This window comes from Somniosus microcephalus, chromosome 8 (genome assembly GCF_052327205.1).
Source record: "Somniosus microcephalus isolate GS21.2 chromosome 8, FLI_Smic_1.0, whole genome shotgun sequence".
Lineage (NCBI taxonomy): Eukaryota > Metazoa > Chordata > Chondrichthyes > Squaliformes > Somniosidae > Somniosus > Somniosus microcephalus.
The window spans coordinates 167163846-167190641 of NC_140994.1; the positions used below are offsets into that span (position 1 = coordinate 167163846).

The following is a 26796-nucleotide window of genomic DNA, read 5'->3' on the forward strand; positions in this document are numbered from 1 at the left end:
AGTGAGAAATGATCTTGGCTCGGAAGATCAAGATGTAGAATTGTGTTTGACTACATTGAGTTTTTTGATGAGGTAACAGCGAGGGTGGATGAGGGCAGTGCAGTTGATATTGTGTACATGGTCTTTCAAAAGGCATTTGAAGTACCACCATATATTAGGCTTGTAAGCAAAATTGAAGCCCATGGGATAAAAGACACAGTAGCAGCATGGATACAAAATTGGCTATGGGATATAAGAGTTGTGGTGGTGAATGGTTGTTTTATCGGACTGGAGGGAGTTAAACACTGGCATTCCCCAGGGTTCAGTACTGGGACCACTGCTGTTTTTAATATACATTAATGACTTGGGGATACACAGGGCACAATTTCGAAATCTGCAGATGACACAAAACTTGGAAGTGTAATAAACATTGAGGAAGATAATAATAGACTTCAAGAGGACATAGACAGGCTGGTAGAATAGGCGGACACATGGCAGATGAAATTCAATGCAGAAAAGTGAGAGATGATGCATATTGGTAGGAAGAATGAGGCAAGACAATACAAGCTAAATGGTACAATTTTGAAGGGGTTGCAAGAACAGGGAGACCAAGGGGTGTTTGTGCACAAATGTTTGAAGGTGGCAGGACAGGTTAACAAAGCAGTTAATAAAGCATCTGTGATCCTGGGCTTTATAAATGGAGGCATAGATTATGTTAAACCTATATAAAACACTAGTTCAGACCCAGCTGGAGTATTGTGTCCATATTTGGGCATTACACTTTAGGAAGGACGTGAATGCTTTGGAGAGGGTATAGAAGAGATTTACGAGAATGGTTCCAGAGACGAGGGATTATAGTTACATGGATAGATGAGAGAAGCTGGGGTTGTTCTCTTTGGAGCAGAGAAGGCTAAGAGGAGATTTGATAGAGGTGTTCAAAATCATGAAAGATTTAGAAAAAGTAAATGAAGAGAAACATTTCCCAATCGTTGAAGGGTCGATAAGGAGAGGGCACAGATTTAAGGTGATTGGCAAAAGAACCAGAGGCGACATGAGGAAAAACTTCTTTACGCAACGTCTGGTTAGGATTTGGAATGCACTGACAGGGTGAGAGTAGCCTTCAAAAGGGAATTGGAGAAAATATTGCAGTGATATGGGAAGAGAGTTTTTGGGGGCGGGGGGGGGGGGGGGGGCGCGGCAGAGAGTGTGGGACTAACTGGATTGCTCTTCGAAAGAGCCGGCGCAGGCTTGATGGGCTTCAAATGGCCTCCTTTTGTGCTGTACTATTCTAGGATTCTCTCTTCGGTACCTTTCCAAGTTGAAAATCTCAAGCTTCTCCAATTCTCAGGCTGTCAACACGGGGGGGTCTGCAGCACTTTAATTTTTCCTTTGCGCCATGGCAAACCGGATGGAGTGCTCAAGGTGTGAGTTGATTACAGCACAATCGATCACCAATTCCTCCTACTTGTACTCTACGGTTTTGGCTGTGTCACTCAATATTCTACTGGCTTTGTTTATTGCTCCTCTGCATTGGTTGGAGGTCAAGTCAACTAGGATTCCTCTGTCAGTCTGAACTCCATTCATAGCCATTTCAACTGTACTTAGGCTATTTCAATGGGCAAGGATCCATAAAAAAGTTGTCAAATTGAATCAGTCAGTCTTTGCTGGTAAAGATCTGTCTGTTCAACACTGCTCAGTGAGACAAGGAATGTACCTGCATATCAATGTACTGGCTTAAAAATGTTCTCCACTCTTCCTCTCCCCTAAGTTAGCTCCCTTGCATTGTCCACATTTCTTGATGGTTTTGTTCACTCTCCTAGGTCATTGCATCAGATTGTTCAAAAGCATTTCCTGGTCATATCACCAAAGAGTAGTAGAATAAAAGTCAAACAGCGACCAATGCTGCAGATTATAACTTTTATTGGCAGTATTTTTTTATAAACATAGTGGTTCACTTAAACAGGATTTTTTTTTGCTTGAACCCAGTTCTTCATTAGGTATTAAGAATATTTAGTAAAAATTGCTTTTTGGTATATGAACTAAAGAACAGATTTTTGAAAAACTTGCTTTATAATCTTGCATTATCTCACTTGGTTAGCTGGTCCTGTACAGACAAGGAAGCTCTGAAAAACAAGCAAAGAATTTAGAAGTAGGCACAACAAAGCCTCCCTCAACTAAAGAACACTTTTGTACATCAACATGAGCATACACTTTTGTTCATAGCAAGGTTCTTAGTTGAACACAGTAACATCGAAGGGTTCGTATTCTTTGAGATATCAGTAGTAAATACAGCATTTCTCTTCCTCCGAAATCAGGAAACATTAATACAATTTAAATTTAGAAAATATAAATTAAAGACTTGTTCATATCTCTGTAATCCTGAGTTCATAGAGAAGTAATGGAATCCTGATCTTCCTTAGGATGGCTCTGAAGTAAAAGGGAAAAATTTGGCAACCTTGTTTGGAGAACTTGGACTCTGACACTCCACTTCTTCACTAAGTTTAAAGAAGATCTCCTGATTTTTCTTTTTCTGGGTCAGTTCTTCTTCCAAAGCCTGCATCAAACACATCGCTATTAAAACGCTGACAAAAGCATTCAGAAACACAGAAATCAAAAGAAACTCTTGATTTATCAGGTACTATTAAGCTTTTCTTGAGTAACCTTTTAAAATATCACTAGTGTTTGACGGTGTTAATAAAGCTGAACTAACATTTGTAAAACCAAACTTTGTTTATTGAATTACTGGAGTAGTACAAATTTATTTGGGCCCATTTAATGCTTCCGTTGTTACAACTTACAAATTCTTAACTTCAAATCATACTTGTTGCCCTCTGATAATGCGGTGTTTTGATGCAGTTCAAATCTAAAAATGAGCTAAATAAATGCAGATATTATAAAATCATACTAATTTTCATAATCTAATCTATTGCTTACTATATACGAAGTCAAAAATCATAGCATGAAGACTGGCTCTGGAGACTTTCTTGAAGCTTCACCCACTCTGCTGCCATGACTTCAGTGGAAGTTCAGCCCATTTACGCACGTAAACTGGGATTGTGACGATGTACCAGTGGTGGAACAGGAAGAGCCTCAAGGAAATTCTTGGGGCCAGAAATGCATTTCATAACATTTCTATTCAATGTTCAAATCATCGCACTAGAAATGTAATTACTTTTAAGCATGAAAGCACTAAATATTATTCCAAGTATAGTATTCCGAATGGACAGTAAATTAATATCCTTAGTACACTGAAGGTAGGACATTAAATTCAGTGTAAGATAGAAAAGTAAAAAGCCAAATGAGATTACATTAAAAAAAAAAGTTGTCATTTTTACTCAAGATCTCAGAATGTGGATGATCCAAGTTAAGGTTTGTATTTTAAAAACAATATCTAAATATTCGTGCCATAACGTCATTGGTCATCAATTCAACAGGTTGTTAGTTACAAGAGATCTGAATTTAAGTCCTGGCAAAATGCTGAGCTTGCAAGATCAGTGCACTCTAGAAAGAATCCTGAAGGCTTAAGTATTTTCTTCAAGTCACATCAAGAGTTTGACCCATTAAATACTTTGACATGGAACAAATTACATTCATGCCTTTGTTCTTGTGCACAAAATCTGGTAATGCTACTCTGCCCAGAATCCAACAGAACAGCCTCTAAACTGGAAGTTGCTCACCGTGAAATGACATAAGCCCTCTTGTGCCCCCTACTTCTTCAGATAGTGGAAGAATAATTATTATATTGTGTGTGTCTTAGACTATAATCTTTGGTTTGCACTCCCTAAATGTAAATGATCAACAAGACAGATTTCACTAGATTATCACAGTAAGGTTCACAAAAGAACAGAAGACTTCATATTTCACTAACTATCCTAATAGGATCAGCATCTGCAAGGTTGACTCTACTCCACTGAGGCTCCATGTGTTCATTTTTGTTCTGATGGAACAAGAACTGCTGAACTGTCAAAAAGCTGAAGACATTTCTCTGCCTGGACAAGGAATTGTCAATCAATTCCTTGCCCCAGACACACCTTGTGGGGCATCCCCGGTTACAAGAATTAGGTCACTTGAATTCAGGTTTGCAGGCATTCAAGGTTGTCAATCAAACAATACAATGGCACCTGGTTGGCCTTGGTCTGACAGCCTCTTAATAGCTGCTGGACTCACATCCATTCATAACTGGTTCCAAGTACCTATTTTTACTTTAATTGACTATTTTCAAAACAAAGCAGACAGAATATTAAGGATACTGTCTCATTACAGCATTCTATAGCTGGTTTGGTTTCAAGAACATGTTTATTGGTTCAATTAAAGTGCCGCTTCCGGACTGAGTGCGGAATTTATTTAACGCAACCCATTTTAAACTCTAAAATACTGTAAAAGGAAAAAAATAATGGACAATAATATTCCATTTTTGTCACCTGGGATATTAGTAAACATTCAATACCCAGCTTCACTCAGTGGTGGCACGAAGTTCGTGCAAGTCCCACTGCAGCACTTGAGCACATATTCTAGGCTGACACTTCAGCGTGGCACTGTGTTGTAAGATCATAAGAAATAGGAGCAGGAGTAGGCCATTCGGACCTTCAAGCCTGCTCCGCCATTCAATGAGATCATGGCTGATCTTCTGCCTCAACTCCATTCACCGGCCTTATCGCCATATCCCTTGATGCCCTTACTAGTCAGAAATCTATCGACTTCTGTTTTGAATATACCCAATGACTGAGCCTCCACACCCCTCTGGGGTAGAGAGTTCCAAAGATTCACCACCGTGTGTGTGAAGAAATTTCTTCGCATCTCAGTCCTGAATGGCCTACCCTTTATCCTGCGGCTGTGGCTCCTGGTTCTAGACTCCCCAGCCAAGGGAAACATTCTCCCAGCATCCACTCTATCAAGCCCTGTAATAATTTTGTATGCTTCAATGAGATCACCCCTCATTCTTCTGAATTCAAGAGAATACATGCCTAGTTTACTCAATCTCTTCTCATTTCACAGTCCTGCCATCCCAGGAATCAATCTCGTGAACCTCTGTTGCACTCCCTCTATGGCAAGTATATCCTTCCTTAGGTAAGGAGACCAAAATTGTACACAGTACTCCAAATGTGGTCTCACCAAGGCCCTATATAATTGGAGTAAGACTTCTTTACTCCTGAACTCAAATCCTCTTGTAATGAAGGCCAGCATACCATTTGCCTTCCTAATGGCTTGCTGCACCTGCACATTCACTTTCAGTGACTCATGTATAAGGACACCCAGGTCCCTTTGAGCATCTGCATTCCCCAATCTTTCATCATTTAGGAAATACTCTGCCTTTCTGTTTTTTCTACCAAAGTGGATAACGTCACATTTATCCACATTATAATCCATCTGCCATGTTCTCGCCCACTCACTGAGCCTGTCGAGATCCCCTTGAAGCCTCTTCGCAACTGACACTGCCACCTAGCTTTGTCTCATCAGCAAATTTGGAAATGTTACATTTAGTCCCCTCATCCAAATCATTGATATAGATGTACCATCTTTTGGATCAAACTTTAAACCAAGGCCACATCTGCATGTTTAGATGAGCAGAAAAAAACCCCACAAGGTACATTTAAGAGGAGTAGGGGCATTCTCCTGATGTCCTGGACAAAATTTATCCCTCAACTAACTCAAACCAAAAGAGATTAACTGGTCAGTTATCTCACTGCTGTTTGTGGGATCTTGCTGTGCACATATTGGCTTCTTTGTTTGCCTACGTAACAGTAATTACATTTCAAAAAGTAATTCATTAGGACACCTGGAGGACATGAAACGTGCTATATTAATGCACGTTCTTTTTTCCTTTGTTCTAGTGCGATGACACTCTCGAGCCTGTCAAAACACCTTTGAAATGTTGGAATATATATCTTCATTAATACAGTTCAAAACTTTCTCTTTTGCCCTACCACACACCATCTGTAGGTAGGAGTGTGGGGGATGACCTGCTCTATTTAATTGCACCATTACAGATTTGTAATAAATGTTGCTTATTCTCCACTATTGAAAGCTGTAGAACCCAAAGCTATTAAACAATCCAGTTGTTTGACAGCACGTTTTGTTGGTTTAATCATTATTCTGGAAGTCCCCTCCCCTACTATTGCTCTCCCAAGATCGCCTGTCCACCATAGCCTAGGGTGTAGGCAACCTGCCCTCAGGTCTCTATTTATATTGCTGAGTCAGACACTTAATGGTGCACAAACGCAGGCCAGCAGCTACTTTCCCTCAAATCTTCGCTCCCTGTCCTCTGCTCAGCAATTCCCCACAGTACGGTGGCTGCACTCAAAACAAAAGCGAGTCTCATTTTAAATCCATGCCCCATTCCCAACCAAAGTGATGAATAGACTAACTTCTCTCGGGCCCCTCCCAATGCCAATATAGAGCTCGTCACTAGGTGCCGAATGACCTAGGCAGATCCACTGAGGCCTGCAACAGGAAGAAAAAAGGTGACCCTTATTGGAATTTTGTCTGTGGAAGATGAACTTGCTTGGGCTCAGCTGCCAAGGACCCCCACAGTTAAACAGACTTCGAATGCTGACTAAGACTTGGAGATAAGGAGCCACTTGGGAAATGTACCAGGCAGCTACCGCCACCCATAGAACTGTAACCTTCCCCCCCACCCCACCACCACCTTCAGAAGAGAACCTACTGAAGAAAGGTTTTTTTGGGGACACACACCCACATTTGTGCCACGATAATCAGAAGTTAAACACAAGACTGCTTTTTTTTTACTAAAATAATGCAATGTTGAATGAATGGAAACCACTCGATACGAACTTGTTTTATAAGGACAGCATGCACAGATAAACAGCAGGATGTAGGAGCAGTTCTCAAATTTCCCTTTTTAAGAACCCCCCATATAGTAATGAAAAAGGGATGAGCAAACACTAACTGTTTCATTTAACCCTTTCGACTGTTCATAACCACTTACCTTTTTTCTTGGTCTCAGCTTCTCTTGCCATTCCTTGAGTTGCTGGTTGTGGTTTTCATCAAGTGCTTTTAACTTTTGGGTCTCGTGTTCAATCAGAAGATGGCACTTTTCATTCTAAAGAATAAGGGATAATTAAATTACTGTAGCCCATCAATATGTGCCACATGCCTTTCTTATATTGACTAAAGCACTACTAAATATCAAAATTTACTTTTACATGTGATCTCACTTGCAGTTCTTGACAATCTACAAGCAGTAGTCAAAAGTAAACCAAAATGTACATGACATTCCAAATCTTTAGCACCCCCAGGACAGGGATCCAATTGTTTGCAAAATATCAAATTTTCATTATGTATTCAAAAAGATACAAATGCAATTATGAAAAAAAGGTATTCCTTTTAATTCAAGGAACAACCACACATCAACTTCACAAAGTTGGCTATACTTGTTTGTAATTACAGGAAACTTTGAGTTATCCGGAGGCGAACCATCCGGCAAGCTGGAGCCACCGGCAAAAATCAGGAGCCGTTTTTTTATTCTTTTCGTTTCTTTTCTTTGCTTTTTTTTCCCCAGTCAAGCACTGCAAGGTCTGTAGCTATAGCAACAGCTTTAGCTACAGACGCTTGCAGCTGCACCCGACTGTTTAGAAGCTGTTGCTAAACAACAGTGTTTGTTGTCAGATACAGAGATGAGAATCTCCGTATCTTTCAACATTAACTCTGGAGTGTCCGGCAGTTTTGAGGGAACGGCAGCAGCTCGGTCCCGTCGGTGCCGGATAGCACAAAGTTTCCTGTATATAATTAGAGGTTAATTACTGAGAATACCTGGGGAATTGCTGGCAAGTTCTATTACTGGATCACTTGAAAATGGCTCTACAATTTAGACTTCCTTCCAATCTTTTACCTAATGCAAATATTTTATTAATATGTAGCTAGTGTTCAAGTTGTGCTTTGAATCAAAACTTTACAAAAGGTTATCTGCAGGAAACTTTAAACAGAAACTACAGAGGGTTCAGTTGTTTGATATATTAGACACTTTGAGCTTGATTTTACCGGCACTCAGAGGGCGGGTTTGGAGGCAGGTCAAAATAGTGAAGATTGACAGCGGGTAGAAAACCCGCCTCCACGGTGTCGGGTCTGTTACCGGAGAGCTGACCAGACACCAAGCGGCAGGGGGAGACAATTGAGCTCATTAAATGGCTTAAGAGCCAATTAAATGATATTTTGAGGCTTCCTTCCAATTTTAGGTGCTCCCCCACAGGTTACCCGCTGCTCGGTGAACACGCCAGCTCACCCTGGTGTGAGTTGAGTCTGCTCTGATGTATCTGATAAGCTGACAGCGGCAGAAGTGGTGTAAAGGATGCCATGTTGCAGATGGTCAGTTTCAGAGTACAGAAATTGTTGGTTACTGCATTTGTAGGACATAGAGATTTCTTTAGCTTGCAAGTGTTGAGGCAACTGTACGTACAGTACCACCTCATTGGAACAACCTCTTTCACCACTGACAGATCGCTTCTGTCACCTCACCTGCAGCTGCCATCTATTGCCCAAGAAACTATCTCACCTTGCTCCTCTGATTCCTTCCACACTCAGCCCAAACACCAACATCACCAGGCACACCAGCAGCACCAACACCAACCTTCTCTGCCATCATCTGATGCTGCACAGGACACAGGGAATCAGCCCCTGACAACACTGCTGCCTGGGAGGCCAGCGATGGCATCACCATGGCCAGAATAACTTCACTTGATGCTGTAAACCCTGGGTGCCACATGATGCGCCAGGTTGATACCATCCCTTTAATGTCCAAGCCATTCCATGCACAATCACCACAATAGTGGGGGGGGGGGAACGTTATGTCTCAACATTCACTGGAACTCAGTAAGATTATTCTCGAGGTGCACACAGATCTGCCCAATAAGGTGAAGTGTTAAAAATATAGATTTCATTGTATGACAACACATTACCAGAAACTTCACATGGACATTGGCTAAACCTCTCAAGTGCCTACCCTTGTGTGTTGTTAGTTGGTATGTTTGCAGTAGGATGAGGGTGAATGTGAGGGGTGGCTAGTGAGATGGGGAAGTGATAATCTAGATAGAGAGGGATGGGTGGAGGTGCAAGGCAAGTTGGTGAGTAAGGATGTGCAGGAGTAGGGTATGGAAGGCAGAGTGATGGGGATGTGTTGAGTGGCACAGCATGGTGAGTTTGAGTGTGGCTTTGCAGTAACGTTTCATGATCCACTGAGATCATTGAAAGGTTGGCGTCACTGCAACCAGGGACTCCTCACGACATCCCTGCTTTTGCCATCCTGTGCAATGTGCAACCAGGCTGCGTTGGTGTCCTGGGGTGGTCTCCTCCGCCCTTGGAAAGGAAGAGAACCTCCCTGCGTGCTGTGACACCCTCCATAAGCATATGGAGGGAGTCATTGGAGAGCCTGGATGCAGCCGTGCACCTTTGTGCAGTGCTTGTCAGTGTTTGCAGCACCTCAATGCTGCAGAACACTGACAGAACAACTGTCAAAATCAATGTGGCCCTGGTCCCTTTAAGGAAACCGGCTGATGATGTGTCATCAAACCCGCTTCCTGTTAATTGGCTGGGAAGCCCGCAGGGCAGGCTTAACAAGGCCAATCAAGGGAAAATCCCTTTGACAGAGCGGCTGCAGCCGGGAGCAGGACCGGAACCCGGCAACCAGCTATCCAGACACCATCCCGACACCGCAGAGAAAATCCATCCCTTTATCTCCATTGCAGTACATATTTCTTAACCTGTTTGAATTCCTTTGGTTCCAATATTATGTTCATGTGCTTAAATGGCATAGACTGCTGTGACATTTTTCTAGAGAATGGGGCATAACGTTGTGATATTCACATCAAATTTACAAAACCACAAAAAACAGAACTGCCAAATTTCACTCAAGGATTTGGACTGACATAAAGCCCATTAGCTTCATTTTTAAAGTTGCACCCGACAACTGTCCAAAGCAGACGGCGCATAATAGTACCCATCAAAACCATTAATGAATTACGATACAAGGATGACTCGGTGAACTTGCTGTCAGGATGCACAGCCAGCTTACAGCCACTGCAGAAAATGAGCATCCCATTTTAATCTGAAACAGCATGAGGAAAATGGACCAGAGATTTTGCAGCAACTGCAACCTGGCCTGTACAAGTGAGCAGGTTATATATTATTCAAGATTCAGCTCCTGTATACCATCCAAAAACAAAAATGATCATAAATAACCAGGAGATTGCAATGTGCTTTATACAGAAACAAACTCAAGTGTGCATGCAAAGACATGTAGCAAATGCTAAACTGATTACCTGTAGTTGCTGGAGCTCCTGGATATTATTCTCACACGTATGTTGCATGTCTCTCATTTGGGCTTCATGCTTTATTTGCTGATTTTGCTTTTCCATCTTTTGTCTTTTCTCTTCTTGCAGACCAAACTATTTTTGAAAGCAACACCATATCACAAGTTAGAGAATGAGAAGGAGGTTATGTCAATATGATTCACAATATAGTCATTTTGAGCCACCTGTGCATGTAAAAGCGTAATGTCCAGGGAATGGAAGTAAATGTTGATTACCTAGTTTTTTCGGGGCACCTTCATTCTTTGAATAAAGGCATTCTCCAAACAATACAGGCCCTGCTGGGTTTCGTACATATCGGACTTAAAAAATCAAAAGATTACTATGGTGTGTGGAGAATGTAGAAGTTTGAGCAATTGCCCTTTCTAACCACGACAAGCATACCTGTCAGATTGCAAATTGAGTAATGTTTAGCCTAGTAGCAAAGTGATGGAAGGTGTCGTCGACAGTGCTATCAAGCGGCACTTACTCAGCAATAACCTGCTAACTGACGCCCAGTTTGGGTTCCGCCAGGGCCACTCAGCTCCTGACCTCATTACAGCCTTGGTCCAAACATGGACAAAAGAGCTGAACTCAAGAGGCGAGGTGAGAGTGACTGCCCTTGACATCAAGGCAGCATTTGATTGAGTGTGGCATCAAGGAGCCCTAGCAAAACTGAAGTAAATGGGAATCAAGGGGAAAGCTCTCCATTGGTTGGAATCATACCTAGCACAAAAGGAAGTTGGCTGTGGTTGTTGGAGGTGATTCATCTCAATCACATGACATCACTGCAGGAGTTCCTCAGGGCAGTGTCCTAGGCCCAACCATCTTCAGCTGTTTCATCAATTACCTTCCCTCCATCATAAGGTCAGAAGTGGGGATGTTCGCTGATGATTGCACACTGTTCAGCACCATTCGAGACTCGTCAGATACTGACGCAGTCCGTGTCCATATGCAGCAAGACCTGGACAACATTCAGACTTGGGCTGACAAGTGGCAAGTAACATTCACACCACACAAGTGCCAGGCAATGACCATCTCCCCTTGACATTCAATGGCATTACCATCGCTGAATCCCCCACTATCAACATCCTGGGGGTTACCATTGATCAGAAACTGAACTGGACCAGCCATATAAATACTGTGGCTACAAGAGCAGGCCAGAGGCTGGGAATTCTGCGGCGCGTGTCTCACCTCCTGACTCCCCAAAGCCTTTCCACCATCTACAAGGCACAAGTCAGGAGTGTGATGGAATACTCTCCACTTGCCTGGATGAGTGCAGCGCCAACAACACTCAAGAAGCTCGACACCATTCAGGATAAAGCAGCCCGCTTGATTGGCACTCCATCCACCACCTTCAACATTCACTCCCTCCACCACCGGCGCACTGTGGCTGCAGTGTGTACCATCTACAAGATGCATTGCAGCAACTCGCCAAAGCTCCTTCAACAGCACCTTCCAAACCCGTGACCTCTACCACTTAGAAGGACAAGGGCAGCAGACGCATGGGAACATCACCACCTACAAGTTCCCCTCCAAGCCACACACCATCCTGACTTGGACCTGTATCGCCGTTCCTTCACTGTCGCTGGGCCAAAATCCTGGAACTCCCTTCCTAACAGCATTGTGGGTGTACCTACACCATATGGACTGCAGCGGTTCAAGGCGGCGGCTCACCACCATCTTCTCAAGGGCAATTAGGGATGGGCACTAAATGCAGGCCAAGCCAGCGACACCCACATCCCATCAATGAATAAATTTTTTTTTTTTTTTTTCCAATTACCTTGCCACCTAAAACTGCATGAAAGCAATGGTGTATGGAGAAATAAAAAAGCTTGGTCAAAAGGCAGAAACTAATTTTCACCAAACTTGGATTTGCATTCAATAGGTTAAATACACAAGAACATAACTCATCTAAAAAATCCACTGGGGATAAAAAAAAATCCCCAGCTCGATATATTGGGCCAGATATTCTGACCCCTATGGGTCTGTACGAGGTGTGTACGCACCCCGTAGGGGCCTCACAAGTGCCGGTTTCAGGCATGCGAAGTGCATGCGCTAAAACCAGACACTTCCGATCTGTCAAGAATTCCTCCGCCTGCCCGGGAGAAGAGTCTACGCGGGCAGAGAGTTCCACTCTCTGCACAACTTCTGCCCACTGAAAACCTTTAAAAAAAACTTACGCCTGGCGTAAAGCCGGCTTTTTACCAGCATAAGAGTTTTAAAAAAAAACTAATTTTTTCCCCCAACTCATTTATAATTTCAAAATACTTTTTAAAAAAGTTTATTTTTAGCCCCGTAAAAAACTTTATTTTTTCAAAAAATTAAATTTGTTTAATATTTAATGTAATTAACTGATTTTAAATGTGTGATTAAAAAAAATTATTTAATGTTTAACTTTTTAAAAAAAAGTGTGATCCCCATTCATAATTTTGACAGATCTGCATGGAGAGACCTGTCAAAAGTGTGCTGGAGTATTCCCTTCTTTGATTGGTTCCCCATGGCCCACGTGATCCCAGGGACGTTTGCAAACCACCTGCGCCTCTGGGCCTCTGCGCATTTCGAAGAGGTGAGGCCCAGGATTGGAAGTCTCGGGACCTACGGAGCCAGCAGGTAAGTGCGTAGATATTTTCCCGATCGGAAGCATCCGCCCTTAGGAAGCCTCCGATTGGAAAATCCTAGCCTTTATTCAGATTACATTTATATTATGGACAGCCTTTTAAAGGATCAAAGAATATTGCTTGGTGTCAGACTTGGCTCAGTGGCATCAGTATGCATCATATCCAGAAGATCGTGGGTTCAAGATCCACTCCAGAGACTCAAGCAGATACTCTAGGCTGACACTTCAGTAAAGTACTGAGATAGTGTTACAGCAGTCTTGGATAAATGTTAAACCGAGGAATCATCTGATCACTCAGATGGAAATAAAAGATCCCATGACATTATTTGAAGAGGAGCAGGGGAGTTTGATTGGGTGTGCTGGCTGAAATTTATCCCTCAACCAACATCACCAAAAAAACACAGAATATTTGGTCATTTATCTCAGTGCTATTTGTGGGACCTTACACAAACTGTCTGCCACATTTTCCTACATAACAGTATGGGGAATGGTAGTATAGTGGTTATATTACTAGTAATCTAGAAGCCTGGAGATACGAGTTCAAATCCCACCACAGCAGCTGGGGAATTTAAATTCAGTTAAATTAATCTGGAATAAAAAGCTAGCATCAGTTGTAAAAACCCATCTGGTTCACTAATGTCCGTTAGGGAAGGAAATCTGCTGCCCTCACTCAGTCTGGCCTATATGCGACTCCAGACCCACAGCTATGTGCTTGACTCTTAACTGCCCTCGAAATGGCAAGCCACTCAGTTAAAGGCTATTCGTGATGGCCAATAAATGCTTTGCCAGCGATGCCCACATCCTGTGAATGAATAAAAAAAGTGACTGCACCTCAAAAGTACTTCATTGACTGAAGTGCTCCAGGTGGAAGGTGCTATATAAATGCAAGTTCTTTCAATATTTTAAAAATGTTTCAAGCATTCCCAAATGTAACTAATTGTGAGAAGTGTGGCAGAGTACTTCTTTAGGAGTTAAAATATTTAATACAATGATGAGTGCAACACGACCATGTAAAGATCTTATTGGTAATATTCATTATACGATTATTAATTAGGCAAATTACATATTTTCCCCAGAGCCCATTAACTGGGCAGTTGTGTGTAAATTGGACAAGTCCCAAATTTGAATTTTATGGTATTGATGCAAGAGGTAGCACCAGAATCTGATGCCATTTGAAGCACGAGACTGTCTGGAACCAGGGTAAGCACACACAAAGGTTCATTTTCACCACCACAGATGGGTCCCATTTTGCTCACAAACCATAACTGTCATTGTAAATGTGAAGTAGTTGTTTTGACAAAAGTCTGCAGTTCAGACTGGAAAGCTACCAGGAGTGAAGGATAAAGTGAGGAATGAGAAATTAGAATTACAAAAATTCCTTCAAATTCCCTCCAATCTAAAGCAATAAAAAGTAACCAGCAAGTTCACAGAGCAAACTAATAGGGGGTAATGTTAAACGCCCCCGGGCTCAGACACCGCCACCATGCCCCCCCCTCCCCCTACTCTGGTGTGCTCCGCGTCCGTCTGGAAGCCAAGCCTGTCAATCAGGGTGACTTCCAGGCTGGGAACCTGTCGGGCCAAAAGATGCACACAGTGGAGTTAAAATTCCACAACTTCCGGGTTTCCCGTCCAAAACTCTTGACCACATCACCACCACCACCCCCAACCGCCTATGTAACCTACCCATTATATCCAGGCCATTATTTCCGTAAATTAGAAATTTGAAAGGAATAAATCCGTTTTGTATATTTCTGAGCTTTGTGCTTTATTAAAAATCTTTTGTGCAACTATAATGATAGCCTGGTGGAAATCACTAAGCAGCAACTAAGTTTATTGAGCTTGGGTCACACAAACTACCTGTTTGATTTTATCTCTGTCTTCTGTGTGACTCCCCGTAGAGTTAATGCGCAAACTCTTCTTGTACATCACCATTCTAGTCTTCCCCTCGCTTCTTTGGATTTTGGGAAGTCTGTTCTTTTCCTGTTGCTGTCTGATCTTTAGCTGCTCAATCATTCGCTGATTGTAACGCTGCATCTGCTCCAACTCCTGTGGGGGTCAACCATGCAAAGTAAATAAAATGAGACAGTATGTACTTGAAATGCAATATTGCCAAACTCCACTGCAGAAAGCTGAATATACCATCGATTGTATAACTAAAGATGACCTAGGTTACCTCAATATTCTTGAATGAGCTTTCCTGTCCTGCATTACCTGCTGCATATTCTCCCGTTTCTCCTCTGGGTGCTATACCCATCCTAAGGCACTACTTAGTACCAATAGCTTTCCACCAACTCATCCGAGTGGCCCCTCTTCACCAGTCAATTTGAACACGGAGGGCCAGCAAATTTTTCAATCTAAAAGGGCATCATAGCCGAGATCAATCATGTCCTCACTGGATGTCCAAATGTGTACTTTCTAGCAGGCGTCATTATCTAGCTACATGGAGCTGGATAATTTTTTCCTCTTCCAGACCTCAGGACATTAAGGTCATTTGGAGCTCCTTGATTAGTTTATGCTGTGTCAGCAAATGTCTAAGATCTTTTAGTCTGTAAGGCTCAGGCAGAACATTTATCCATGCAACCAGGGAAGCTTTAGCAAGTTTAAAATGTACATTGTTGTGACACAGCAGGGGTTTCATCCAATCTGTGCTCCAGCAAGTTGGCCAGAATGCAGTGATGATGAAGGTTGTGGTTATGATTGTGTTCACTCATCTGTCCTCTAAGCCAGAGTCTGGGGCAGATAAATAAGTGGAAGGATACAACCAGTTCTTCCCATCATTTATCAAGTAAAAGCTCTTGTCCAATAATACAAGTTTTGTAGAAAGTGTACTAATTCATATATTTAAAGTCCATGTTTGATTTAAATTACATATTCTATCCTTATATTTAAAAATAAAATCCTATATAACAGCAAGAACAATCTATTCATTTCTAACATTGATTGTGTAGAATTTGGAAATGTAGAGGCATTTAAGTATTACCTTACTAAACAGTTATATAAAACAAAGGTCTCATCTAGTACTACAGAGAGATTATGTCTATTGAAAATGGATTGACGGACTCAACTCAACACTGCAACAGGATCATTTGTCAAAATAAGATAAAGCAATTCAAAAATGTAATGACTAAACCAATAGCTGTTCTCCCAAGTAATAGAAATGGGGTATTTTTAATGCTTCATTTCTTTTAATCTGTAGAAAGTGTTTTCTCACGGCACCTGGCAAAACTTTCTACAAATTTCTGCTGTTAAATATTATGGGAAATAATTACAGAAAAATTGCTACTTTGTGATCAGAGATCTCTGAACAAAATGATTCAGCTAGAATTCCTGTTTTCATGTAAAAATTCTGCCATAATTCACAGGTTAATTGTACTGTAAATATCCATTTCTACACAGCACACATGGAGCAAACAGGAATTTAAAATGCTAATTTGAGTTGACAGGATTTAAATGCATAGGCCTAGAAATTCAGTTGTTAGCGCCAGCCGCTAGCGCCTTAGGAGGAGAAGTGGGGTGCTAAGCGGCTAGCGCCCGGGCGCGGTGCGATCTGCGCCTCTCGCGAACTTCACTCAAGATTTAGCGGCGGTGCTAAACCGCAGCGCCCGCTCAGCTGCGCGCGCAGATCCTGATGTCATTTCATGGTGCAACGCCCTTGGTGCGCCCCGAACTGGAACTTCAGTGGCGCCGCCCTTCTGTGCGCCTGGCACCCCCAGCGACTGGTAAAGGGGAACGGTTCCCAGTCGCTGCAGGGCGCGGGGGGCGCTATTTAAAGGGGACTCCTCCTGCATTATAAGTGGCAGCCATTTTATGCCAATCCTTCTGTGTGACAGACGGATATTTGGAGAGAGACTAAGGCAGAGAGCTTTCTGCTTTGACTCAGCGCTTGCACAGGTACTTCTGGCTTCAGGCCAGAGCTTTGCACTTGGATTTCACTTTCAGTGCCATAGCCTTGAGTCGCCACATATAATGGGGGCTGCAATGGGTGGAAGCGTTGGCTTTCTGCATTGCATTTAAAGGGATCAGAGACGCCGTGAGAGAGTGCCAGTCATGGCCAGATGGAGAAGGGCCAACAGGCGTCGGCACAGGAGACCTTACCCACCCAGGCTATACCGCCAGCAGTTCTCATATCTGAACATGTCTGAGGAGCAGTGTGTTCGGAGGCTGCGATTCAGAAGGGAGGTGGTCACTGAGATCTGCCACCTGCTTCGCAGAGATCTGCAGCCACAGCTGAGGAGCAGGACGTCTCTGTCGGTGGCGGTGAAGGCGATGGTGGCTCTCAACTTCTATGCCACCGGCTCCTTCCAATCCGCTACTGGGGATATTGCCAACATCTCCCAGTTCGCGGTACATTGCTGCATCCGCCAGGTGAACAATGCCCTTTTCAGAAGGAGACGTCAGTACATCTCCTTCCCCATGACCCTGGACAAGCAGCAAGAGCGTGCAATGGGATTTGGAAGAATAGCAGGCTTCCCCATGGTCCAGGGCGTAGAACTGATGAACCAGCAATGGTCAGGCCTTGCTTCAGGGCTGCAGTGTGCAGGGCATGGCAGCCAAACAAGTCGACCCTCCCCCTTTAAGAGCTGACTGGCGCCAGCGTGTCTGCCTTCATTCAGAAACTCCCCGCACCTGCGCTGCGCCCGCCCTCGGTGTTAGCGCCTCGGCACGCCGGCTTAGCGCCTTATGATAGTCGTGCATCGCCTGCTTTAGCGCAGCAGCAACCTCTTGGGGCGATGCAACTGAATATTGGTGAAGGTGGCGCTAGGCGCTAAATTTAGCGAACGCCCGGCTGTAGCGCCCCAAACGTGGCTGTACTGAATTTCTAGGCCATAGTCTTTTCAACTCTGGCGCTGATTGAAGTATTTTCCCATCTATCTCAGCAGGTTTAGTTGAGAAAAAGGAAATGAGTCAGCTTCCACTGATCTAGTAGGACTGTGTCCTACCAAACAACTTTAAAATTCAAACAATGAACTGCCCAAATTGGAATTCATCGTATATTTACTTGCTCTATTATTAGCTTTGTTTCTTTTTAAAATACTGCAATTATTTAACTTGCATAAGAATAGCTGTGGAGTTCCTTTAGCACCGGTTCCTTTTTTGCAACGTTTAACATTATTGTTGATATTCAAAAAGTAAAGTGTAGAAGATACAAAACCCTTCCCTAAACTGGCTGAACATTAGTGAAATTCATTGATCCTCGAGATTAAAACTGCTCCATCTTTGTAGACAAACAAAAATTATCCAATCCTTATGGGTCATATTGATATTTTGGTTTTTCTACATTGAACCAGATTTTTTTTTTACCTTCTCATGCTTCTTCAGCAACTGATGCCTTTGCAGAAAGTATTGATCCTTCAACTGCTGCTTGAGGAACTGATGTTTCTCCTGAAGATGGTGCTCTTCCTGCTCCCAGATGGCAGCCTCCCTATCTGCAGTGACAGGTGGTGGTTCAGGAAGTGTTAGTTATACAATCTGAACTAAATGAGGGCAACCTGGTAGCATACATTTCTATCATACTGAGATCAGTAACCCGTTATATACTAGTTCTAAAGCAATGAAGATGGTATAAAAACATATATATATGCTGGTTTATTCCCCCCTTTGCCATTTTCTCCCCCTCTTCTAAGCATTGACTCAGTTCCACAGGCAGTGAAGGACTTCCAGTACACCTCTCAACTGGTTTTTATTCATGCGACAGCATGGACAACAAGCATGTTTTCTAAAATTTGTTTTAGGATGTGGGATGCACTGGCTAGGCGGCATTCATTGCTCATCCCTAGATGCTCTGGCTTGCTAATCCATTTTGGATGGCGTAATTAAAAGCCTCGATTTTAACCTGGGGATTGGGGGGGCGAAGGCAAGCGTGTGGCCAGTGAGGCAAACGGCAGGCTTGCCCAGACTCGCCAGTGATACTCGGGCTATTTTAACTCCTCACTAACATAGTGCGAACCTGACTCCCAGTGGGAATGTCACAGGAGTGGGGTGAGCACGACAGGAAGCTCCCTCCAGGGAGCCACAGGAATGTTCCTGGCAGTTTGATGAGTGGAGGGTAGGGGGCATGGACATGATCAGAATCAGGAAGGGAGAAAGCCCAAGGACATATTGTGGGGCCTGGAGGTGGCCCATAAGGAAACAGTCAAAATATAATTTTCTGACCCTGAAGCCTCATCATGCCAGCTTACCCTGGCGCAATTGGCATTTGCACAAGTCATGCAGACCAAGGTTAAAATAAAGTGGGGGTCTGAATAACGTCATCAGTACCTGACTTGTGCACGTCAATGAATCACTTGCCCGCCTGGGGCGAGAGCCTCGCACGCTGCCCAAAATGCAGCTGTTAAACGGGGTGTGGTGTGAGTGCAGCATGGCCTAGACGAGTACCATGCTACCATATTTTAAGACCGCGCACGTTCCATTCTCACAGGTGGAAGGGATTAAACTTGGGCCTATAATGTGGGACTGGAGTTGTGTGTAGGCCTGACTGAAGGGCAGTTTTGCTTCCCTGAAGTTTTTCCAATAATCCGGCAGTTTTCATGGTAATTTTTCTGGTGATAACCTAGATTTCTTGAATTCAATTTCACAATCATTGGTGGGATATGAATTCACAACCTCAGTTAGTTCTCCAGTACCATAAGTGTTGATAATCTATTTACCAGCAGGGGGCATCGCAGCCAAAACCTAAACACTGAAGCCAATTGTAGAGCCTCTGGTCTCACCCTGGCTCAGTTGAAATAGTGAGGCACCAGGGATTGAACTGGAGATGTTTCTGGTCTGTATGGCTTAACCACTCATTTGATAACTTAATTGGAGTCATTGGGGCAGCTGGAATTATATTTTTAATGTAAAGCCCTGTAGACTCAGTGGAATTTTAAATCATTCCAGCAATCCTAACTTTTGCATGTACATTTTGCCCAATGTGAAGATTTAAAATGTGTATATCTATATTTAGTAAATCTGAAGTAATTCATTCTCCAATGATACTACTTTCGTTAATGTACATTACAAACCAAGAAAAAGCAGTTCATTTATGCTACTACAGTACTATATATTTAACAAATCATGACTCCACAAAAGCCTCTTACCTCTCAGTAGCTGCTGTTTCTTTGTAAGACATACCCTTTCCTGGTCAGAAATTTCCTTCTTATTCTGTGCAATTATTTTTTTCAGTGCCATATCCAGCTCTTGGTGTTGTTTTGATTGAAACTCCTGCTCCTAGACAGTTACACAAATGTTTTAGTAGATTTAAATATGAGTTTCAGGCTACCACCTTAATGAGCCACTGGTAACTTCATTAAGATGCCTTTATCGCACCACGCTGATTAAGCCAATTTTGTTTCCGTGTAATTGGCTATGCACCATTTGAAATTTCTAACAGTTTTAATTCTTCTACATCAAGAAAATACATGTTTACTATGCCATGAGTCACCTGTCAACGCAGTATCTTTACAATGACAGATCAGCATTACATTGCAGTCAAATTTGGAAATGGCAGCTGCTAGCAAAATGACTTGAACGGTCACGTTGAATGAGTAGGAGAGATATTTAAGGTCATAAGGGGATTCAAGAAAAAAAATCAGACATCAGTTGCCCTGAAGACCCAAAGCTTTGGTTTGAACATCATCCTTTCCCAAGAATTGTATAGATTATTTAACTAATGGAATTTGTGCACATTAAATTAAATCCAAGCTAATTATTTGAAATAGTGATTAACTAGTGCCATATTAATAATAATGCAACAAAGTCACAAGTTTTTTGTTTTCTTGCACAAAGTTCAAAAGGCAATGTTTTGACTGAAATGTTCGGATATAAATATTAGTCAGTAGAGGGGAAAACAGAAATAGGCCACAGCAAGAGTTCGAAAGCTGAACTTGCATTCCCAAACCATGAAAGATAAAGACTTCATTACAACAATATTGACTAAATAAAACTCAATATTCAAGAGAAAACAAATTCCTTGAATGTTAAAGAATTCATATACAACTGCTGCTGAATAAACTTTACTGATGTATGATAGGAAGGAATGTTGCTTCAGTGAATATAAATTTATTTACAGCAGAGGTTACTAGGACCTTGGCATGTCAAAAATTAAATTGGAGCCTTAACTGGAAAATGACTGAACATGATTCAAGTCTTTAAAATAAATGTGAAGTATTGTCAACTCTTAAGAAATTCTGGGCAAGTGAGTTTAAGAATGGGATTGAAGAGCAAGGTTGAGGAAATAGATCAAATACTGCAAAGAACATGATAATTCATGCACTGATGGCACTTGCCAAAAGCAACTGCTCCAAGTATTCTGTTTGTTAACCCTTGGAGTTTGGAGAGTCTAATATCTTGGAGGTTTACCCGAGGTTGGCTCCCTCCATCAAGGGTGTGCTGGATAGAGTCCACAAGAGGACAAATAGTACATGGTCAGCAGAGGGAACGGGTTTGATGAGCCAAATGGACAGCTCTCGCTCCATATGTTATGTTCTTATATATGATTTTAAAGACACTAAATTTGCAAATATATCAAATGCTAGCCAACATGTAAACAACATTGCCACACAGACAGATGCAAACACATGGCAAGGCTTCAGTGAGATCATAATTACGTGGTAATACATAGCAAAGTCTGTCCCACATTTGCTAATAATAGGTAATGAAATATTCAAGGGATAACTGGCTCGGATCTTCCTGGATTGCATTAATGCAGAAATTATACCAAAATTTACGCCGGTTTCTGCACCAATTTTTCAGGAACTTGTGCCGAAATTTCCTGCGGAGCTCATTTGCTTACGCTGGAATGTAAAAACTGGCGGAAAACATGCACAAATTCAGCAATATCATCTTGCCCTCATTCTATATTCTAGATGGCTGGACAGAGGCTTAAATGAATGGTTGTTTGAGTCATTTTCTAATACAATTGATCAAATTTATATATCTGTATGCTAACAATTTTACTTCATTGTTTATTTCTTTAAATAATCAATCTTGCTAATAAATTAAACTTTGTTCTTCACTATGTTAATTCTTAATAAGTGCAACTATTTAGGAACCCCAAATGTGAATTTTTAGAAAACTAGATTTGAATAGTAGCTATAACTGGATCGTATGGTTTCATACAACCACCTTTATAATTGTATCGCTGAACTGGACCAGTATTTTTTCCCATATGGATTTACACTGCAATTTCTATTTAACAGTTAAAATTCTTTTTATAGACGGAAATAAAAATGGTATTTTTGAATAAGCGTCAATTATAAAAGTGTCTTTCCTAAAAAAAATTAAGTATCAGATCTAAGAAATACAGTTATTTCTCCAGTTCTGCTGATAGGTGCTGACTTCGGATCCCACTGCACCTAAATTGAGGGGTAAATCTGCACCAGCGCATTACTGGTGTATATACAGTTAACTCATGTGAGCTAGTCTTTTGCGTGGGGGGGCGGAGCTATATAAATGATTGGCAGAGAGTTTCAGCAGACCTATCTCGGAAGCAGCACAAATGATCCAGGAAGTTCACAGCTAGCGACGTGTCGGTGTTAACCCATCGTAAATCAGTTACGTGCGAATTTCCTCAGTAAAAACGGCACAACTCTGCTCTTGCGCTGTAGATAACGCCAATAAGTTCCAGGAAATTCTAGCCTAATATTCCAGACAATGTGGCAGAGAAAATAGCCTTTTTGTAACTAACTCTCCAGTGTTGATTTTTTGGTTAATCCTGGTAAATGATTCTGGTATTAATATGAAGGAATTAACAATTGGCACTTTTCAAAACAATCTGTTCCCCTGAAGACCTCTGACGAAGACATTCAGCTAAAGTGGCAAAGCACACTGTTCACAAAATGAATGTGCACACCTTTGAGAAAACTTGAGATCAGTAAGTTTATCATTTGCCATTTAGTTTCAAGGGTTAAACTGAAGCCCCAGCAAAAATAAACTTTGTGCCTCTACATTCAAAATTGTAGTTAATTTTGAAAAGAAAATTTTGGTTAAAAATTCAACAGAAGCACAGAAATGTGTGAAAACTTTAGTTATTGCATCAGCATCGTCACCCAGGAATAAAATTTACTGTCAGAAAGATAGAGCTCCAATTAGCACACCAAAGATAAAAAGAGCAGTGTCCACCTGTGTGTCAGGTATCTAATAATAAATGTATGATAAACCTGAAAGAGATTCAGAAGGGTGCATTCCTATTATGCATAGACATCATGAACCGTAACCACATATTCAGAAAATAACATAGAAAAAGTTCTGAACAGTTATGGAAACCTTGAAAGCCTGGTCAAGAAGATAAAAGTGAAAGCTGTAGATGAAGAGGCAACGAGATTTGACAGCACAGACTGTGGACCATGAAGCTGGGCTTCAAGCACGTGACAATACATGTAAGAAAATGCACTTCAACTAGCAAAAACAGCTTATGTTCATTATCTTAAGACAACAGATCCAAGATGAACTATGCCTGTGGAAAGCAAAGCTGGCTCACACGCCATTTCTGCTGGAAGCTGCTGCAGAAACCTGTTGGGAGAAATATTTTAGTTCAGCTTTAAAATCAAATAAAATAGTTTCTCATAAGGTAGCTGAAATTGCTTTCAAAGTTTAATGGATAGAAAGTAAAAAAAAATGCAAAAAATCATGAATATTTTATGAGTATCGAAACAAACCATGTTTTTATTTGCTCTTGGGATGTGGACAATGCTGCTTGGCTGCTTTCTAGTCATTGTTTTTACAACTCACCACTTCAGAGGGCAGTTAGAGTCAAGCACATAATATGGGACTGGAGTCATGTGTATACCACACTGGATTGGGGTGACGGGCTCCCTTCTTTCATAGGCATTAGTGCATCAGCTGAGTTGACAAACTGGCAGTTTTCAGTCATTTTTTCAGATGCCAGCCCATTAATGATCAGATTTCTTGTATTTAACTTCACAACTTACCATGGTGGGAACTGAACTTGAGTCTGGAGTTGCTATTCCAGTATCAGAACCACTATACTACCATATCCAAACACCCCTTAAATAGGAACAAGTTAAAGCTCTTTTTCAGCAACAGAGAGGATGTATAATTTTGGAGTTTACTTAGTGGAAAAGTGGCAACTCTTGATAATGGCTCTTCCAAAAATTATAAAATATTACAGAAAAGATCAGATTTCTGTCCATAATTTACCAACCCAATATCTGAAATATATCAGTTCCCCAAATGCAATTAAACATTCAAGTACACATCAATACATGATCCCAAATACTGACTTCCACAGGAGTTTGTCCAAAACCAGCTATGTTATCAGTTGTAAAGTTGGTATGGTAGTCAACAGTTAAAGCACCCTGCCCACAGGTGCCACCATTACTGTGAACCCAACAGTCCACATACACCACAGGAAAAACATGAGCAAGGAGGTTATGAAGAGCACAATTCAAATCTGGGTCTCCAAGCCAAGAATCCAAAATTCCAGTGGTCTCATTGGGACTGCCTCTAATCTACCTTTTATTGCACTCGAGTCCAGGTCTTCCACGTGACCGAAGAGGCAGATTTCTTCATAAGAAATTTCACTGGACCAAGACCAGAATCCCAAATTCAAGCCTATCCAAACTTCAGCAGCGAGAGCTGGGTAAGAACCAAAGTCAACCTATAAAAAAGGTAATTCTGGCTCCTTCACATAAAACTAGGGCATTTGAAACATCAAGGGAGATCCATTTTCACAAACTTGCTGGAAAAATTGAACAATTATTTTTTGGGGTAAAGAAGGATTTGAGTTAGGAAAGGATATCCAAGTCTGTAGTGTGCGGTTAGATGTGTGCCCGAGTTAGTCGCCAGATGTAATTTTTTGTTTATAAATGGTATAAAGGAAAGCAAATGAAGAGTTTTAAGCAGTGGTTGGGATGGAGAGATGAAGAAGGGTCCAATGGGTTTTGGCCAGTTCAACTCAAGAATAGCTGGAAGCAGCTTACTTATTCAATTTTAGGCCCGTTCTAATCCATTATTTTTATTCACTGCTGCTACCTGTGTCTGTTTCTTCTGTGCAAATTCTCCCATTTTTTGTTTCATGCTGTCTCTGCGTTGGTTTCTGGGAAGTTTTTCAACCTCACTCTTTACCTAATGTACAACAAAAAAGTACATATTTTAACAGTTAATCTAATAATCTGCATCAAATGCAGAGATTTCAGGATCAAGAACAAGAGTGCTTAAGCTATGTATGAAGCAGAAGTGTAACTTATTTTATGCCATTTAGTCATGGCTAAGTAAAATAAACTACAAAATGTATTTTTGATTTTCAATTTCTTTATAGACGACGTTCCATTGTACTTCAGGACCAATCCGCAGCCGATGCCTGAATTACACTGCTTGGCTGGAATTGCACTCTCGTAGTCAGAAAGATAAGTTCAATAAGGACCCAGGAAGACCATTGAGGATTTTCTAAACCTGGTTTGACCACTCAGTAGAGTTCTACTCCACATGGTGCAAAGTTGGAACAGTGCAATACACCCTCCCCCGAGGAGCACTTACACAGCTGTGTTCTGGAGTCGGATCAAACCTGAATTTGAGTGATGCAAAAGTGGCAGTAAAATGAAACCCATGGCAATATACATAAAGATACAGTAAGTGTGTTTTTTTTGGTTTTTGTTGGAGGTGTGGGTCCCGTAGAGAAGCCGTGCTTCAAAAAAATACTTGGCGTCCTCCTAAAGTGGAAGCATTTAACCACCCCAAGGTTCTCTTACAAAATATACTTCATAATTGACAGTTTTCTTCAGTGTGTTCAGTTGCAAATGTATTAAAAAAAAATGTTTAATAACACTTTTCAGCCAAATCTGAATACTAGTAAAGGTAGAAAAAACTTCCATCATTTTTTTGGAAGTGTTCCATTGATACTGGAACAGTAATCATATGGACACTTAAAAAACAATCAGAAACCTAGGCAAAGAGCCAAAGCCCATAGTGCATCATGGTTGGAGAGCAGAAGAGGTTGGCAAGAGTAGAAGAGAAGATGAGATAAATCGGGTAGGATTACCAATATGGGTTTAAAAAAAAACTAAGTTGTCAGAAGAAGGACAGACCAAGGGAGGCAAGGAATTCTACAGTTTTTGAAGTCCTTGGAAAGAATGAAGCAGGAGACAGTGTGACGAGTCTTGACTTCAACACAACAAGGAGGGAGGGAGGAGGAAGAATGTCTAGGACAGCATATTTGCAGCTTACGAGGACTAAGTGGAAAGGTCACAGGCAGCGATGGTCAAAGTTTTATTGATAGAGAGGAGAAAAGTTGGAGGCAAGTGTGCGAGCGATGAATCACAGAAGAAACCAGCCTTTACTTGTATCCTGTCCAGAGGCACAAAAGGGGTTAAAGGAGCCTCCTCAGGTGAGAGAACCTCCTCTGCTACAAGAATTTATTGTGAGAATGTGGAACATGCTGCAACATGGAGAGGCTGAAGCGGATAGCATTGGCACATTTATGGGAAGGCTTGATGCACACAAGAGAGATAATAGAGCGATATGGGGCAGGGTGGGAAGAAGTAATTACAGTGGGAGTAGGCTTGTGTCGAGTATAAACATCTGCATAGACCAATTGGGCCGAATGGCCTGTTTCTGTGCTGTAGATTCTGTGTAATTCTATTCCTAGCTGTTTCTTCAGAAGTAGGATATGGCTAAGATTTGTGTATGACTTGGAAGAAAGCTGCAATCTTAATAAATGGATTAGTTATTTTGCATGCAAAGAGGTTCCCACATTTCTACCATACCCCAGGCTGACTTCTCTGCAGATGATAATACTAAATTGTCTCAGGCGGTATACTTTTGCATGGTATACCACACTTACCGTTGCCTCTGCCTGAATGGGGTGCCACACTACAGCAAGGTATGCCATATATTTACCAACTGGAGATATTAAAAACATCTTGCATCTCCAGTAACAACTAGGACTTCAACTGGAGTTCCCAG

The 26796-nt window shown here is 41.8% G+C and overlaps 1 protein-coding gene across 1 annotated transcript in view; it reads right to left on the bottom strand.

The window, feature by feature from the left end:
• Positions 1-1882: 1882 nt before the first annotated feature.
• The window catches only part of stk10 (serine/threonine kinase 10), a 114119-nt gene continuing 89205 nt past the window's right edge, over positions 1883-26796 (bottom strand). The window contains exons 13-19 of the mRNA XM_085995334.1: positions 24868-24960; positions 19974-20103; positions 18199-18323; positions 14755-14943; positions 10251-10376; positions 6926-7039; positions 1883-2533 (exon numbers count right to left, since the gene is read on the bottom strand). Of these exons, the coding sequence (XP_085851460.1) occupies positions 2396-2533; positions 6926-7039; positions 10251-10376; positions 14755-14943; positions 18199-18323; positions 19974-20103; positions 24868-24960 (915 nt within the window). The 3' untranslated portion in view covers positions 1883-2395. The remainder of the gene's footprint in view (positions 2534-6925; positions 7040-10250; positions 10377-14754; positions 14944-18198; positions 18324-19973; positions 20104-24867; positions 24961-26796) is intronic.